An 18396-nucleotide genomic window follows, 5' to 3' on the forward strand; every position below is an offset into this window, starting at 1 on the left:
TCTACTCTGATGGTTTTTGACTATGTGTTATTTCTGGTTCTTTTGCCCTCTTTATTCAACTTTCTTGCTAGTGTCTCTTTTGCGAAATATGCTTCAATAGGTCTCAGCTATCGTCAACTCAATTTTCAAGCCAAAAATAAGCTAAGGTACATAGATTGTGATCCATGTTTGACCTCATTTTGACTTGAAATTTTGTTAGCACATAATCGGTCATATCTTCAGGTAGCCTTGCACAAAACTATTGCTTTTGCTCAAAAAAGTCTATCTTTTGAAAGATGCCTTGAGATGTAAATCCCAAAACTTGTCCACATATTTGTGGATAGACTCGTTGGAGAGCAGCTTTAAACTTCACCATTCGATAAAAACTTTGTCCTTTGCATCACTTGCAAAAAGGAATTGCTTCATGATGGAAATTGATAGGGTTTTCCATGTCTTTGGGGATACACCGTTGCCACAAAGGCTAGCCCACCATTGACGAGCCGAGTTCTGGAAGTGCATAGCTACATGGTGTATCTTTGAGGACTCAGTGAAGCCCTCATCTCCAAAGGCTGCATCAAATTGCTAGATGAAGGCCAATACTTTGTTGGTAGCATCAAAGATGCCATCATAGGTGAGAAAAGAGATACTCTTTCCTCCCTCTTTGAACTTCTTGAGCTTTTGTGACCTTTGCCATGCAGGGTTTTTCCCAATTTCTATGACTTGAGTGTGATTTTGGATGCAATTTCAGCTCAAACTTTGATTTCAATTGATTGGAGCCACTATCAATCAAATGGTATCAAATCTGACATAGTCTAACTTTGGGGTACATGGATCGCAATCCACGTTCCACCACCAAATCTAATGAAACTTACCAGATGGCTTTTTGTGAGTTTTGTGAGGTCCTTTGATGCCAACTTTTTGATTTTTGATCAACTTTGGGTCTCTACCATCAAATTTCCTAAATTTCAAAGTTATGGTCATTTTTGCCAAAATATGGTTTTTAGCCCTTTTTTTCCCTGACCGTTTCAATTTTATTTGATGGTTTTGGGTTCTACTTACCCTACTCCTAAGTTCTGGAAAGAAACTAGGAACAAAAACAAACAAAACTATGCAATTTGAAGTTGAAACAAAAAACGGAACAATACTTTCGTCCATTCATTTTTTTTAAATCACTTCACAGTTCAAGTTTGAATTGATATACCAACTCTCCATATATTTTTTCCCTTGCCTACATATGGTCAATAGCCCCACATATCTTTTGGTTTCTTCTACTTACTTGTGATTGAGCTTGATTACTTTGATGAGAGAGAGAGAGAGAGAGAGAGAGAGAGAGAGAGAGAGAGAGAGAGAGAGAGAGAGAGAGAGAGAGAGAGAGAGAGAGAGAGAATATATATATGTCAAATGTACGTTACGTTAGGTTGTGCCTTTTGCTAAAGGAACTCCCTCTCTCTCTCCACCAAAATCTACTACCTACTGAAGCTTTTCTTGGTGAAGAAGAAGGTTTTCTTCAAAGCAATATTCTATTTCTACCTCTTTTATCATTTTTCACTATCTAATCCTGTTTGTTTATGTGCCGATCTTTCAATATCTCCTCTCTCTCTCTCTCTCTCTCTCTCTCACACACACACACACACACACACACACACACACACACACACACACACACACACACACACACACACACACACACACACACACACACACACACACACACACACATGGCAGAAACCTCAAACAAAAAATTCTAACACCAAGGAAAAGTATCTCAAGTTTAATTTCCCATTTGTGGGAAATTGAAGACCTCCATTGACTCCCTCAATTTTGGGAAGCCTCCTCCGTCTAGGTAGGAGGGTGTTTATGAGTGTGCGATGTAGAAGAGATGTAAAAGGAGAGTTTATGGTTGAGAGAGAGAGAGAGAGAGAGAGAGAGAGAGAGAGAGAGAGAGAGAGAGAGAGAGAGAGAGAGAGAGAGAGAGAGAGAGAGAGGTTTTGGTGGACCAACAATGAAGAATAATTAGAATTTATGAAATTAGCGAGCTATTAATCTGTGATAATATTGGCCTAATGTCCTTATCCCTAATAGAGGGCCTTTCCACTTGATTGTCACAAGGCATGCCACATGTACATATGATAGCCTACCTAGCATGCCATGTGTACTGTTTCAAACACCATGTTGAGATTGTGTGCACAAACATTAGTGTCTGGGAATCAAAACACGAAACTCATAGACACAATATGTAGGTTCATTGAGAACAATTTGCATTAGTTTGATTAGATAGTTTGTACCCTTTTACAGATGCAACTCTTGAGTGGTCGTGACCTTTGAGTATTTGTTTTTACATAAGTTGTAATTAAAGTCCAAAAATCCCACAAAATAGACCACTCCAACATTAGGTGCACTTAATAGTGATAGGAGCCAGTAGAGCCATTGCTGGATATTTTGTACCTCCTAAGAGGAGTTGATTGTAGTATTGGAGTAAAATTGGCTAGTTGGCAGATAACTAATCGATGATTTCTCTAGAGGAAGAGTTTCCAACCAAAGAAGTTGATCGTAGGTTTGTATCCACCTGACTATTAGTAAATGTGAATCTTTATGAACCTAAGATCTGGTAAAGTGCTGGAAAATCTTGGTACATTTGGTGAAAACTTCAGTAGAGCCTTGATAAAAGAGAGTGTGAACTAGGGAGATAGGTTGTCTACCATCTCTGAAGAAGTGCTCGACACATACTAGCTCAAAAATGTTTGTTATGTCAGTGGAAATAGATTTGGGATTGAGGATTCAAGCCCACCCCTGAGGTATTGTATTGAGGATCACAAGTTTCTTGAAACAAAATGATCACGAACCATATATATACTTGGATACATACGATAAACCACGTGCGAAAATAGATGTCCATGAGATAGAGCTTGAACAATAATTTTAGACTAATAAAGAGAGGGGATCCTACATGGATTCTAAGGGAACTATGTATGTTGTAGTAAAGAACCCATACACTGTGGACAAATAGCGAAGATATCATGTAAGGGCCGCCTTCCATATGCTGTTAAATTACAAAATTAATCAACTCTGGGATCATGAGGCGCTTGAAAACAGACAATGAGAGCTTGGGTGTATACTACTAGGGAAATGTGGATTCAAATGAAATGTTATGGGTGAGAAATACAAGATCAACAACCCTCATGGATAGCAAGATATTGTACATCTCTAGCAATGACGATGAAGCCATGCCTATCTTTAAGTTTCGAAACAAATAAAACAATGGGTTTACATCCATGCAGTGGGAGGCACTGAAAGGAGTGATGAGAGTTTGAGTTGTACAAAGGACAAATGCTTATGCTTTGGAAACAAAGGATGTGATAAGGATGAAAAGGATAGAATATTATGAGAGAAGGAATGTGGACAATAGAAGGTCCACTAGTGCCTATGTTTTCACATTTGTTAGGGGTGCAATATCACGAAGATCTCATGTGCAAGATTGCATTGCTCAATCAACCACCATTGAGGCAAAATGTATGGCCGCTTTTGAAGCTTGCAAAGAAGCTATTTGGCTTATTCGTCAAGGGGGAGATTTGGGCATTAATGATGAGATTTTGATATTGTGTAGTGACAGTCAAAGTGCTATTCAATAGGGATGAAATCGTGTGTTTCATGCGAAGACAACGCACATTGAGATCAAGTATCATTTCATTCGGGAGATGCTCGAGGACAAGTGCATCCAGCTTGTCAAGATGCGCAAACATGGCAACCCTGCTGACCTTCTCACGAAGGGTTTACCTCTTGAGCGTTTTGCATATTGTCGTGACTTGATGGCATTGGGTAGAGCCATCATATTCTACTTACTTCTCCGCTTATTGGCGTCGATTTAGAACTATCCCTCACTAAATCATGGAAGATTAGCTGAGGTTAAATTGCCTCCTTCAAAAAGTTACTACACATGGCAAAGGTGTTTACGGATTAAAAACACGTCATAATTAATTCCAAAACCTACATTTGCTGCCAATAGAGGACGGCAAACCTTGACTTCATAATACAATGCACACTCCATCAAAATCGAACCAATAAGCGAGTAGAGAGAGAGAGAGAAGAAGAAGAAGAGAGTTTTAATGTCGTAGGGAACTATCCCAAGAGACCTTAAAGATCTAGCCGACAAGGAGAGATGTCTAGACAAGACCTTTATTAAAAAGGGGGGGGGGGGAGAGGAGAGAGAGAGAGAGAGAGAGAGAGAGAGAGAGAGACTGCTAGTCAAATAGCTGCATCAATGTCGTTACATGAAGGTGCAGCGCAGCAGCTATGGCGGATGATGATAATTTCAGGTGAGCATCTCGCGTCGTCATCCGCAGCTCAAAGCTTCATTCAGTTTCCAGTTTGATATATCCCTGCACTTGACCAATCAGTGCCATTGCGTGAGGGTTGCGTGAGGGTGAATCAGCTTACGCGGGGTCACAGGTGATACTAAGTGAGTATCACGAGCTCTTAGCCTGCATGTTCAGCAGCTTCTTCCTTGCTTCTTCGAATTTTCTTGAGACTGTAAAACATCATCAATTGGCCGTAAAGATGCCTCGTACACATGCAAATGCAAACGTTCTCTTCACAGCCTCAATGCTGGAAATTTTTTCCTCACAGATCTTCACATCCATAGTAGTGCAAGTGAAGCCATTCTCTCTGTGCTGTTTGACTCAAACCAGCTATGGTACTATTCAAGCTTTAGTTTTAGGTCGAACTCACAAGTATCTCCTATGCAGACTTTAAGCTCTAGTTTCTCATGCTTTTTTTCAGGTGCAAGCCTCATCAGAAAGCGTTGCTAAAGCATTCTGGAAACTGAGGCAAAGGGCCAGGTTCGGAAGGTTAAGGAGGAACCCTTTACTACCCAGGTAGGCCTTGATCTTCTTAAAGGAAAGCTTCTTGTACAACAAGTCTGTGTTATGCTGGTTATAGACAAGTCTTTGCTTCCCCCCCCCCCCCCCCAATCCTCTTGCAACAGATCCATTGTGTTGTTCAAAAGGAATGTGAGGCATGCTATATCAAAGCTTCAAGCATGCAAGGCGTCAGAGCATGCCCTCCTCAAGGTACAAGAACGCTTAACAAGCATTGAAGGAGAAGTTGGGACCTTTCTGTACAGTGGCACACCCAGAGAAACTTGACTGGCGATCAAGCTGAGATAGCAGCAAGGAGGTTTCTAAAGAAACAGGTGGTGCCACACTTTGGAAGTGTGCAGGCAAGATGCTCTGTGAAATTTACAAACCTTGCAGAAATGTGCAGACACCTTTTTGGCCATTTACAAATCGATATCAGTATGACGGATGTGGAGAATATGATCTACAGCAACCTATATCCAAAGCTCTTCACAAGAGAAAATCTCAAGAAGTCAATCGTTCTCTTCTCTAGAAGTTTTCAATCGGCTTTGGGGAAGATGGAGCACCTACCAGCATCGGAAGCAAGAAGTTGCAAAGCTTGTGCAAATGGATTGTTGGAATTGGTAAGCAGCAGAGGAAGGAAAAAGAAGAGAAGGTCCAACATAAGTGCATCCAGAAGGTTGGTGCCACCTACCTGGGATGACGTCAAAATACTTCTTAAACTGGTGTATAGCCAAGTGAAAGCTTCAACTGATCAGGCACCAAAATATCCGAGTAGGTTTACGGGCAAGGAATCAATCATAGCAGGTTTGGACGATGTCATAGCTATGGTACGCGCCATTAAAGTCCACGGCATAGATGATGAGATCCCTGTCGAAGATTTTGTAAAGGCTTTGGATTGGCAGCACAATGCACCCTTGGTTATGTTGGTAGCTGCGCACTTTGATCTCTATCGTACGATGATAGAGGTGGATGTCAGAGGGAGCTCTGATTTGCAGGAAAGAACTTTCAATGTATCATTTGGAGAGTCAAAATTTGGGTGTGATGATACAGTCCTTAAAAAGGCCGAATTGCAGATTTTTGTAATAAAGAAGGTGTTCAAATGCTTGGTGGAAGCTGTCTTACCTGGTTACCGCTTCAACTCTGATGCTTGGATCTTCTCGTGGGCGTTGAAGGGCAAAGAGGAAATTCTGGTGCATGCTGACGATGAAGGAAGAACTCATTTGACTGGATCATTTCTTGACGTGTAGTGCTGGGTAAGCTATGGCATAAGACCCAGTCTTGGGAAGCTGAGTATCAACAGGTTGTAACTCTGCATGGACTTTGAAGGAGAGAGTCTGACGGTGTGTTTGATACTGCAGATCCAACTTCAAGCAGACAGCACGGCAGGAATATCCAAGTTTGTGTCGCTGCATTTTGCTGTTCGAGGATAGCCTACTCCTCATTGCTCTGCTAACTGTAGATGGTGTTGCTAGGATAGGATTGACGGGAATCTATTTCTAGGAGCCGATGTGATGTGGCTTCTTAGTTTTGTGCAGATAGTGTAAGCCGATCTATCACGTCAGTGTATGTTAGCGTTTTGATTACAGGTGTTGCTAGGAATGCGATCTCATCGTAGATGGTGTTGCTAGAATTTCTGAACAGCTTATTGTAAGGATTGATGGAAATCTATTTCTGGGAGCCAATGTGACACGGCTTCCTAGTTTAGTTTGCAAATGGTGTCTATGATCTTTTAAAGTAAGCTGATCTATCATGTCAGTACAAGTTAGCGTTTTACAGTCTTAATGCTGTATTGACATCGGGATGCCGAAGTGCAAGTCAAGAAAACGGAAGGTTTTTGCAATGTGCTGGATCGTTTGCTGAAAACAGAGGCAAGGTGATGGATTCTTTGCAATGTGCTGGATCCTTTGCTTAAAACAGAGGCAAGGTTAGGCATGTTCAGGCTCACTAAAAATGCTGATAGAGAGCATAGCGAAATCAGCATTCACTGCACCTTGGAGATAGACTCACTAGGTAGCAAATTGCTCTCTTTGACAAGGGTTAATTTTGCAATTGAATTTATATTTTAAAGGCGATGAATACCTGCTACAAATAGACTTGGTAGATTTTCCAGGTGCCAAAGATGGGAAAGGTAGTACTGGTCAAGGGTGCTTTGTCTATAGCCACTTAGAAATTAATTCTTCAGTCAACACGTGCAAGAGGCAATGCGGTATGTCACTTGTTTTGAGTGATTCGATTACTTTGTTGATTTTTATGATTGGATAACGGACGCCTCTTCACTAACAGTAATGAAGAAAGTTTCTCTTTTTTTTTTTTGAGAGAGAACAAGAATTATATTAGAAAAGAAAGAAGCTGCAACATTGCCTCACAAGCTCTATAAAAGAGGAGGCTTAACAAGAAATGGGGGACTGAATTGGAGTTCCAAGCAGTGGATATACAGGCTCAAAACTATTTGGAGCTTTGCCATCCATGTCAAGCACAGTTTTTTGGCCTGGACTATTTTACATCAAGGCATCTGGACAGCTAAGAAGGCCCTTCAAGCTAACTTGAAAAAGTGTAAATGTGTGGCCAAATAGAAGATGGTATGCTGATGTAGAAGTTAGTCCCTTTGTTTGTATGAAGAAAAATATAAAATGTTTAGGCATGCTATATTACTCACTCTCATTAATCTCTTGGTATGTCAGCATAATCAATGTCGTAACGGCCAAAGGTCATTTTTACCTCGTCAATTATGTTTTAGGTTCAATTTGCCGAAGTAGCCAAAATTAAGGCATATCAAGCGAGGTATTACCCTAGCCAAAAGTTTTCTCTCAAAAAACACATGCATCTAGTCCTTGAGCTCTCTTTAAAGCTTGCACTATGTTTTAATGTGTGGATTATCGTAAAGGATCAAAAGCCTAAATGTGAGTGGATAAGATGTCACATCAAGTGGACAAGAATCAAGGTTGAGGCCAAAGGTAGCAAGTAGGCAAGAAGGGTCCATATGTATCCACAACCTATATGTAGCAAGAAGGGTCCATATATATCCACAACCTATAGGTTGAGGCCAAAGGTAGCAAGTAGGCAAGAAGGGTCCATATGTATCCACAACCTATATATTGTTCCCCTCTCTTATACATGGAGATAATCACTATATTTGTCACTAGAAGGGCTACTTCAATCTTTTAAGACCATAGCACAAGAGGAAAAGCAAGGTAGCTAGTCTAACTTGATGATTGAGAGTCTTCTTAGCGTATCTAGTTTACATCATGCATAATCTCCTCATCCTTATATTATACAGACTAATCACTCTCACTTTCACTATATCTCATCAAGATTACAGATTGAGGCATAGCTGCTAGCGGGCTTAGTACTAACCAACAAGATTGTTTTTTATCTCCTTGTGAGTAGCGCATGATTAGCATACAAGTTGAGAAAGGGTTTAGTTTATTATTTTAAAAGTTCGTCTTTTTTCCCTTTAGCAGCATTATGGTAATCTCGAAAAGCAAAAGTTTTGGACTTAAATTTATATGATGCTAGATTTGCCTCTTTGCAAATAGGATGCATGACTCCTTTTCACTTTCATTTACAATCCAAGAAATCACTCTAGGTAGATGTCTGAGAATGACCATAGACAATCACTATGACCCTTGATTTTCTACACCTAGCTATATATTTAGGCGCAATAAAAAGGAAAAAGCTGGGATGAGGATGACGAATTGTGGTCCCACATCTGGAGACTAAATGTGTATAGTATCTGTATCTGGGAGCATTTATAACACCCAAACCACCATATACTGAAGGTGAAATGAAAATGAAGTTGACGAATCAACCTAGTGATTGTTGCTAAAAACCAGATACATCAATTGGAAACAATTATCTCATCTAGATGCAGAGGTTGCACATCAAATTTTGAACTTACATTACACTTTAAGTTTTGCATTCAATTGCACAATTTTAAGCTCTAAGCGCCAACCAAAATCTAGGGCTCATCGCTATGTTTTTGCAAAAGCATGAAACAATCCTTCAATTAGTGTGGTTGAATCGGAGAAGGGATGCCCAAGCATTAGTAAGGTTTCTCTCAAGTTCATTTACTTACTGATAGTCGTTGACCAAAGGCCATGCAAGTAAAATTAGAATTTTATGCAGTGGTTTAGCTCTTTGAGCAAGAAATGGTAGCTCAAGATGATAATTTCCTCGTGGAGTAAATGTTCAAAATTGCAAAATCGATGCTTAGCTAGTTGAGTGAATTCTTACATGACAGTATCTTTGCTTTGCAGTCATCATGGACGGACAACACAATCGTCGAACCTGAAAGTGAAAGATGTAGAACTACATTCAAGAGATAATTAAGTTAGCTAGACGTGGAGATGTTGAGAGCACAAAGCTACATGTCCTAGTGCACACGTACGCACATGTGCGTGTTTTCTACAATGTAAATTTGAGTGTTTCTGGGCATGTCTATGGTATGTAGCACCTTTCTCCTTCCCTACCTCATACACACTTTAATTAGGTATTAGAGCTCAGGTTTATAGCCCATATAGAGCCGAATAGATATTCTTAAACAAACAAAAATTTTGCATGGCATGGCTATAGTTTGTTGCAATCCTAAATCCTAAACCATAAACCCTTCCAGCAACAATGTCTTTACAATACAAATTTTACAATCTAGCTCTTGCATGGAAGTGCATGTGATTAGGTAAGCTCTAATTCAAGAACTTCTTGTTCAAACTCATGCCTATGCCCGGGCAAGGCATGCTAGGAGTGTGAGGAAAATTAAGATTGATTCGGGATCTTGAGATCTCTTAGCATTCATGCATGTTGCCTTTATGCTTGCATGTAGCTAAGATTTGCATTTTTCAATAGCCAGACATGGTGTGAGGCAATTGAATGTCATGCACATGATGCAAGTCTACCTAATTGCTACGGATGGCAACATCTATATTGATTGACATGAGAGGATAATCTCATATGATGGGAGCCATCCTGATAAACATGATTTTCAATGAATACTCATCAAACAAGGCTTGAAAGCAAGTTTTCACGTCAAAACTTATCAAGCATGGCTTTTTAAATCTGTCTCAAGCAAGGTTTGTATCAATATTTTTCCACAGATCTTGTTAAACACGTCTAGCTTTGTAGCAAGCTAACAAAACCTTCTTTGTGGCGCAAGGACGGCTTGAAATTAACACACGGAAGTTGTGCTTCTATGCTCGACAACTCAACACACAAGAGTTTCAAGGCAAAGCCTTGTTGCAAGAAAAACCAAAGTGCTTACCGGTTTTCACATAAGGCAAGGAACCATCCAACCTTGACGAACAAGGTGTTCGCATCAGCAAGATTTAATCTATTCACCACAAGCTCAATGCATGCTGTTGAAAAATTCAATTACCAAGAATGAATGCTCTTGATAGACTTTATTCAGCACGAATAAATACTCTTGACAAACTTCATTCAACAAGATCTTTACAAGTCACAAGATCATGCATAGCTATAAGGTAACATGCATCAAGGGCACAAATAGGGGTTAAAGCAAAAGGTATTCACACCCGGTTTGTTTACAGCTTGTTTCCCACATCGAGGTTCTTACTATCTAGATTGGTAAGAAGTTCTCTATGGAGATATTGGCAACGTAAGTTACCTAGCTCGTACTTATGTTAGTAAAGTACAAACACATGTTTTGGTCAGGCCAATTCTGCACAACAATTACTTACATCCACTAATCACTTCATAGATGAAAACTCTTTTGTACATGGAACGTAATGTCCTTTCACAACACACGGTGAGAAAATCTATTCTTGAAAACATCGATGTGTAGAAAGCTACGCAATGATGTTTGGCCAGCCAGAAACTCTCTCTTAAAGAGGGAGGGGGGGGGGGGGGGGGGGATGTTAGGTGAAGGGTCTATTTGCAAATAAGTGGAAACTTTCCCTAGGGCATGGCTCTACCACATGTCATCGACAGGTCTGAAGGGCGAGTGTCTTGCTAAAGACAAGAAGGTGGGATGGCCTTTGGTCAATACACGTGGCATGCTACATAGGCTACCTTGTGTATATGTGACGTGCCTTGTGACACTCAAGTGGGAAGTCCCTCTATTGGAGATAAAGGCCATTAGGCCCCCAATAGCATCACAAATTAACAGCTCACTAACTTTAACTTCTAATTATTCTTCATTGTTGATAATATACAATAATAAGGAGCTCACATAGTGTGTGACAAGAAGATCCACCAAACCCTCTCTCTCTCTCTCTCTCTCTCTCTTCTCTGGAAACCCTAATCTCTTAGCTTTTGCATCTCTTCTGTATCTCAACACCCTCCTACCTAGAGGAAAGAGGCTTATGTTGGGGTAAAGGTGGTGTGTCTCTTACCTTAGTCGGATACATCAGAGACATTCAACCGCTCATCATTTGTACACACCTTATTCTTTACTAAATAGAAGAGCAAGGGGCCCTCTCATAGATTGTGGTGAGTAGCTCCACTTATATTGTGTGTTTCCTCCTCTCCTCTCTCGCACTTCGCATGCACCACTTGCGCACCCCGCTACTCTACAAGTTGTATCAAAGTGGAAGGTTATGATGCCAGCATTTCCCTCTTCTCGGAAAGATTCACATCGGTAGCTATGAAGGCATTGTGAGCTTGACACATAGAGCTCATGTCTTAAGGTGGCAAGGAGATGAAATCCACAATCCACAAAGGGGAGAGAAAATTGAGCTTTCTACAAGCTCAAAGAGAGAGAGAAGCAGGTTGCTCAATTAAGGGGCAAATTGTAGCAGGTCACTGTTTTGCTCATAACTTGAGCTAAAACCCTTTGACTCAAAAACTTCTTTTATCTAAACAAAGCTCTCTTTGAGCTCTATGACTTTGTAGAAGAGCTTGTCAACTGATTTGGGGTGCACTTAAGTATGAAATAGAAAACACAAAGATGGTTTCTCATAACATATTGTGTATTTGAGTTGAGTGAGAGAGGAGAGAGAGTGTAGAGAGAGAGAGAGAGAGAGCTAGCTTCATCTCAGGTTAAATATTGAAGGACTCAAGGACACATACACATTGGAGCAGTGAGAGAGAGAGAGAGAGAGAGAGAGAGAGAGAGAGAGAGAGATTAGGAGAAATATGGACCTTGCATGGGTTTTGTAAGGAATCCTAATTTTTAGGGAATAAGGCTAATGTTGTGTGAGGTTAAGGGGATAAGGGTATTAAAGAAGGTAGTTTTGAGTAGGCTTTTCTAGCCTTTTATGTAAACAAATGTAGGATGTGGATCTAAGGGGTTACTTTCTCTCTCTAGCTTTCTTTTTGTGAAGGAAGTATAGGGGTGTGACCACATCAGCAAAAACGTGGGTCACTAAGAGTCAAAATTTGACTTAAAACAAAAAAACTCATTTTAACTTATTTTTTACTTAAAACTCCCTCCCAATATATATACATATCCAAAAATCATTTTTTGACCTTTTTTTACCCACAACCTTAGAAAGTCCATTTTTTTAAAAAACTTTTTCCCAAAAAAATAAAAAATACTTTGTGCTCTCCTCCTCCTCCTCTCTCCCTCTCCTCTCCCTCCCTGCCCCTACCTTCCTCCTCCTCCTCAATCTCTCCCTCCCCCCCCCCCCTTCTCTCCTCCCATCTTCCTCCCTCCCCCTCCCCCTCTATCTTTTCATCCTTTGCTTCCTCACGCAACAGCTACCATGGTGCTCACAAACATCACAAATCGTTTTCTTCCACCACCAGGTACTTCGCACACCAAAAGCATACATATTCGCTTACCAACGATGTTTGTACTGAAGGCCGCATGTGAGGGTGATCAAAGGTCATCACAGGAATATCGCGCCGCTGGTGAGACGAAGTTTGACATTTGGGTGGATGGCTATGTGTATCCTTACGATCCTATAAGCCACTTCCATCCATCCTTTGACAGCTTTTTGACATTTCTTCGATATCTTGGGAGGGGAGAAGCAGGCTTGTTAGGCTATTGCAAGCGGTTGTGTATGGGTGCAGGTGCTTCTTTGCATATGTGGATGCACGAATGTTAAGCTCTTCACCTCAAGATGACGGCATTACAAGAGAGTATTGCCTCTTCAAAGAGGGTGGTTGAAACTTTTCAACAACAAATGCAGGAAAAGGATTCTCACATTAAGAAGCTTGCTAACACCATCACATACTTGAAAGAAACACCCCTTGGTGCAAGGGAACGCAAACACACATATTCATCTATTGAAACTCACGCACATTTGGGTGGAGCATGCAAACAACGAGTGACAGCCACAAGGTGATTTGGTCTTTACTTGCATGATGCATTCTTACTTCACACTATTTTCTAACATTTATTTTTATTGGTTGCTAGAAACTTCATCCAAGAGGCATGCGGTGGAACAAGCCAAGATGAACGAATCAACCTTCTCACTAGTTGTCTCAATACCCTGGATGTGATTTCTATCTTACAATCACCTGAGGTAAGCACATTGGGGATGCAGTCACCAAGGACCTTATGCGTAAATTGAGATATGTGGTTAGTGATGATGATGTGCAATAAGCTTGTGATGAGGCTGGAATCAGTACCAAAGCCTATCAGGCTATTTTTCAACTCCTAAAGGATGCCCTCAAAGAGCATCGCATTGTGGAAAACCTATTTCCCGTTCCACACAAGGTCACCTCTCAAAGAAGGCCACAAACGAAGATGTGTTCTCCCGCATTGGGACATACCTACACATTGAGGATACATGCCAACTTCCCTTTATGCTTCGTGCACAACAAAGGCAAGGGAAAAAGGTAAAAAACACTCCATAAGACCTTCGGAGAAGGGCTTCCTTTACACAATGTGGAACAATATTTTTGTGGACCTTAGAAGGCTTCAACAAACCATGCTTAGATTTTACGAGTTACCTGAAGAAGGTGACACACTATACTTTTTTCTTTTGGTTGTGCTCTTATCATAGACTTTGAAGTATAAGGTTTTGGTACTATTTATTTTGCAGTGCTTGACACAAAGGTCACTTTTGTGCTGAAACTTGATGAGTGTCAAATAGTGAAAGGTTGAAGGTTAGAGAGGCTAAGTGTCACTCTAATGAATGAGGCCCTTTTGCAAACCAAGCGAAGAGATTCAGTCGAGCCATCTCCCACCCCGTCTTTTAGCATGCAATCAAAGAAAGATATTTGGTGGTTGGGCGCTATTGAGGTGCCCAAAGAGACCAATGGGGTACTTTCATGGATTTTTGAGAGAACTCCATGGATCACAAAAGTAATACACTCCCAAATTGCAGGTGAGAAGTCAGAGGTTGAGGGTTTTGGTAGCTATGATGTGGAGTGGCACTTAGGTGGGGACTTGAAGACCATAAAGTGTTTGCTTGGCTGCAAACAAGGGGATTCTTCTCTCATGCCTTGTCCATTTTGCACTCGAGGGTAAAAACCTAACGGACTTTTTGCCACACACTTTTTGAAGAAAGTTTCCCAAGGAAAGCCAGGTCGATATACTGCTCAAAACAGCTCCAACCAGCAGGCAGGTAACCTTTGGGAGCTTTGGAAGGAGTTATGCAAAGCTACTACTGACAATGATTCAAATGGCGAGCTTGCAAACAAGCACAAGCAAGTTTGGGCACATTTTGAAAAAAGGGTCAAGCTTATGGGCCTTAATACACAACAGAAGAACAATGCCAATCATTTCAAGAAGCCTTGGCGGATTTTACCAAGGTCTTAACCCTTTCCTGGGGTGAAAATAACATCACACATTACATGGTAAGCCATGTTACGTGATGAACTTATTACAAGGGATTGTTTTCATTAAATAATGTGGATCGTTTACTCATGTGAATAACATATCTTGTTTGCGCATGGTGCATTTTTTATGCACAAATATGGATCGCTTGAAATTTTTAGCACTCAAGGCATGGAGAAGTCCCATTATCGAGCAAGGGGGGTGTACTTCAAAAATACTCGACATGGTGGTGGAATAGTGCAATCCAATTATTTGGAGGAGATGTTCAACTGATTTTTTTGCACAACATTTGCTCGTAAGCTCACAATGGAGCGTGCGAGACAATCCAAGATTGCTATTGAAGTGCGGAAATGGAGTCGTTAAGAGTATAGGAACAAGTGGAAAATGTCGCATGGCCCCGCAAGCATGCAGCATGGCGCCAATGCAGAGTGCCACAAGGGTCTAAGTTGATTCTGCGCGAGTGACTACACGTGAACGTAGGGTCCAACTCTTAACAACATGTTCATTTAAAAAATAATAGATTTTTTCCAAAATTAGTGTGAACATGGTCCTTTTAAAATGGGCCCTTATAAATATCACATGCTCTCATAAACCACTCATTTCTTAAGCACACGGGAGCTCTTATCATACCAAATGGCGCGCACCAAACAAACCGCAAAAGAGCATCTGCCTGCCAACAAAAACACCCTCCAAGGATGTGAGAAGTCGGCATGGCTTAAAGGCACAAGAAAACGGCCACAAACACCTAGCCGTTCCAAGCACTCTTCTAGCAGTGGGCATGGTAGTAGGGCACAAGAGTCATTGAGGGCTGAAGAATCTTTACGTTCACAAGAAGAAACACCTAGATGAAGAATGAAGCAACGCGTCCAGCGGTGGAGAGAAGAAGAGGCCCAACAAACACAAGAGTCCGATAGGGAGGAGCCGCCGCGCTACAAATCACAAGCAGGACCATCCAAAACTCGAGTGGTCCATACAAACACTGAATCAAAGACAGAGCCACCATGGCAATGAGCTGATATACCATACACCGGGTACCCGTTGGGGGGAAGACACTGCCTTGAGGCCAGGGAGCTCTCCCCACAGCACAAGATCGGGAGCCAAGGGAAGAGGATGAATCAGAAGAGGATGCAGATCCAACCCCTAAGCATGTAAACATGTGCAAGTCAACGTTTTTCAAGAAGCGTAAACGTCGCCAGCCAGCAAATGTGCAAGTGTCCCCACAACCTCAATGACGCTAGAAAATAGCAAGGGTATTTGCAGAAATCCGACACTACCAGAAGACTACAAAGATTTTAATTCGACACATCCCCTTTGCTCGCACAGTGAAGGAGGTGCTTCAAAGCTATGGAAATCAGTATAGAATGCAAGAAATAGTGCTAGAGGCTATTTAAGAAGTTGCAGAGGCCCATATCATTTCGGGGTTGGAAGATACCAACCTATGTGTCATACATGCAAAGCGAGTGACAATACAGCCAAAAGATATGTAGCTTGCACGTCGATTGCGATGGGGCTTCGAGCATTAACCGATTGCACACCCTTATCTTTTTAGTGAGATACTTTGCAATGACAAAATGATTAACAATTGTGTCTATTGTGTCTATTATCCATGTGTTTTGAGTTTATTGCTTCTGAACATGAAGAGTTAAATATAAATCAAATATTAACTTTTTGGGTATCCTATGGGACAGACAAGCCTAGAAAGTGCAAAATAAACGGTGGCCACAAGGGTGCGCAAATGGTCCATCCATCAGTTTTGGATCGCTGACCTGCTTGCCCTTGTGGCCCCCATTTTTTTTGCATTTTCTAGCTTTGTTTACCCCAAAGGATACCAAAAAAGTTAACATATAGTGAAACCAAGTGTGTCTACAACATTAAATTAGATTTTTAAACTATCCAATGTAATTGGGCCTTTTGGTGCAGGGAACTATTAGGTAGAGTTGAAGGAGGTGATAGTGTGCTTGAAAACTTAAATTCTGAGTTGATCTCTGCACCTTTTCTAGTGTCCTTCAGTGAAAACATAGGTTCCATATGCCGCAAAAAGGGTGGCCACAAGGGTGCGCAGGACAGCCATCCGAAACTGAGGGATGGGCCATTTGCGCGCCCTTGTGGCCACCCTTTTTTTTGCACTTTGTAGGCTTGTCTGCCCCCCAAGAAACTTAAAAAATATAGATTAAGTGAAAGCAATTGTTTTTGCAGCATTACTGTAGAGATACCACTTCTTTTCACTCAGATGTGTTTTATTCTGTCCCCAGAATTAAGGTAAGTTGAAAGGAGTAATCATATGCATCCAACTTCCACTGTGTTGTTACTTCAAACAAAAAAGACACAGCTTATTAAAACATATCACCGATTACAACAATTTTCAAGATTGACATATCACATTTAGAAGAATGTACAAGATAGAGAGACAATTCAAAATATTTTTTATTACTTCCAAAAAGTTGATTTCACATCATACATCTGAGGAGTTCATAATTTTCTTGACCATTTCCTGGCGCCTCTCTTGCGCGTAAGGCAACTCCCCAGTCAAGAGGGACTGCGCTATGGCCTTTGGGTCAGTTGAGCCAATGGAAGCATGTATCCCTATCTGGGCAAGCACTTTACTATGGAAGCCAGTGTCAAATGCTGTGCATACAAGGGATCTACGCACTAGCAAGACAAGATGCGCAGTTTGAGCAACGGTGCATAAACACAAAACCTTGCTCAAAGCTTTTAATGACCACGTCATAAAATGGCCTTGGGGAGTAAATTCATTATGGACAATGGAAACATCCCCAGGGGGGAGTTGTCCTACGTAATGCGCAAGGGAAGACTGAGGTCCAAAGCCCATCTGCCTGCCACCCGTCCTTGCTACAAAATCATCAACCTCCACGACGTCCTGTCATAAACAAATCAAGGTTGAGAGAAAAGACAATTAAGGATAAAAAAAATTACATGAAAATTAGTATAGAGTTTACCTCTTGCTCCTTGTTGTCCTCCTCCCTGTTGCCCTTTCCATCCAAGTCAATGCTCCCTTGCACTGCACCTACGAGCTTTGGATCATCATATGGGGGGTTACGTATTGGCATAGGCATCCTAGCGGCCTCACCCTTGGCTTGCGTGGCTTGGAATTCTTCCTCAGCCACGTGCAATTGCTCTGCTACTAGGACCTCCACACACACAACTACAATAGTGTTAGTAACAGAGTCCCCAAGTGGCAAGATCTTGCTTTCAAGGGCATTTGGTGTATTGTCTAAGGGAAATTTGGTGCTGCTGCATAGCACGCTCAAGCATTCATCCATGCACATGCTAAATGTCTCCAAATCATGGATAAACACATACTCCTCCCCATCCACTACCACTGAGGAGAAGTGGCCTATTTCCATCTCTGGGATAGCCTCATCCATCAATGGTAGTGGAACTATAGTGTCACTAGCGCCAGCCACGATGATGGATGTCTCTACCACCTCCTCGAGCCCCTTGGGGTACTCGAGCATAAGTGACTATCCTTCTGCTGCAAGGTTCATGGGATCAACCACCTGCTCCTTGGTGTCCTTGATGAAGGACCCAACCTGAAGGTGTGGTAGGCAGAGCTCCTCCAAATCAGTTTCTTCGCTTACCAAGAAGATGAATGTTGCCAGTCGAAAAAGGGACTCCATCCCCAACTTACACTTCTTGAGCGCTGACACCCCTGGGGCTTGTTCATCCAAGAAATGGTCTGCATCGACGATAATTTCTTGGAACCGTCTGGAGAATGGACAATCACCTTTGTGTATGTAGTGCAAAAGATCGCAAGGCGCCGAAATCCCTGCATGTAGGGAGATATATATAGAATATTTTATGATGTGCTCCTCCATGAACGCAGAAATCTTGGCAAATGCATCCATGTGAAGGGAAATTGTG

At 41.5% G+C, this 18396-nt stretch overlaps 1 protein-coding gene across 1 annotated transcript; it reads left to right on the forward strand.

Annotated features, from left to right (window-relative positions):
- Positions 1-4298: 4298 nt before the first annotated feature.
- On the forward strand, positions 4299-6534 carry LOC147428804 (uncharacterized). The gene is made up of 6 exons (XM_086497562.1): positions 4299-4435; positions 4603-4669; positions 4756-4850; positions 4961-5045; positions 5099-6000; positions 6194-6534. The coding sequence occupies exons 2-6, from the start codon at positions 4667-4669 to the stop codon at positions 6333-6335; spliced, it is 1227 nt and encodes a 408-aa protein (XP_086353688.1). The 5' UTR covers positions 4299-4435; positions 4603-4666; the 3' UTR covers positions 6336-6534.
- Positions 6535-18396: the final 11862 nt, after the last annotated feature.

The sequence above is a fragment of the Adiantum capillus-veneris genome, chromosome 23 (genome assembly GCF_014529385.1).
Source record: "Adiantum capillus-veneris isolate H3 chromosome 23, ASM1452938v2, whole genome shotgun sequence".
NCBI classification, from domain to species: domain Eukaryota; kingdom Viridiplantae; phylum Streptophyta; class Polypodiopsida; order Polypodiales; family Pteridaceae; genus Adiantum; species Adiantum capillus-veneris.

Excerpts from the sequence above, each read along its gene's own strand:
- LOC147428804 (XM_086497562.1), top strand. Across the intron at positions 5,046-5,098 it reads CAGAGCATGCCCTCCTCAAG|TGGCACACCCAGAGAAACTT; the intron begins GTACAAGAACGC and ends CTTTCTGTACAG. Across the intron at positions 6,001-6,193 it reads GCTTGGATCTTCTCGTGGGC|ATCCAACTTCAAGCAGACAG; the intron begins GTTGAAGGGCAA and ends TTGATACTGCAG.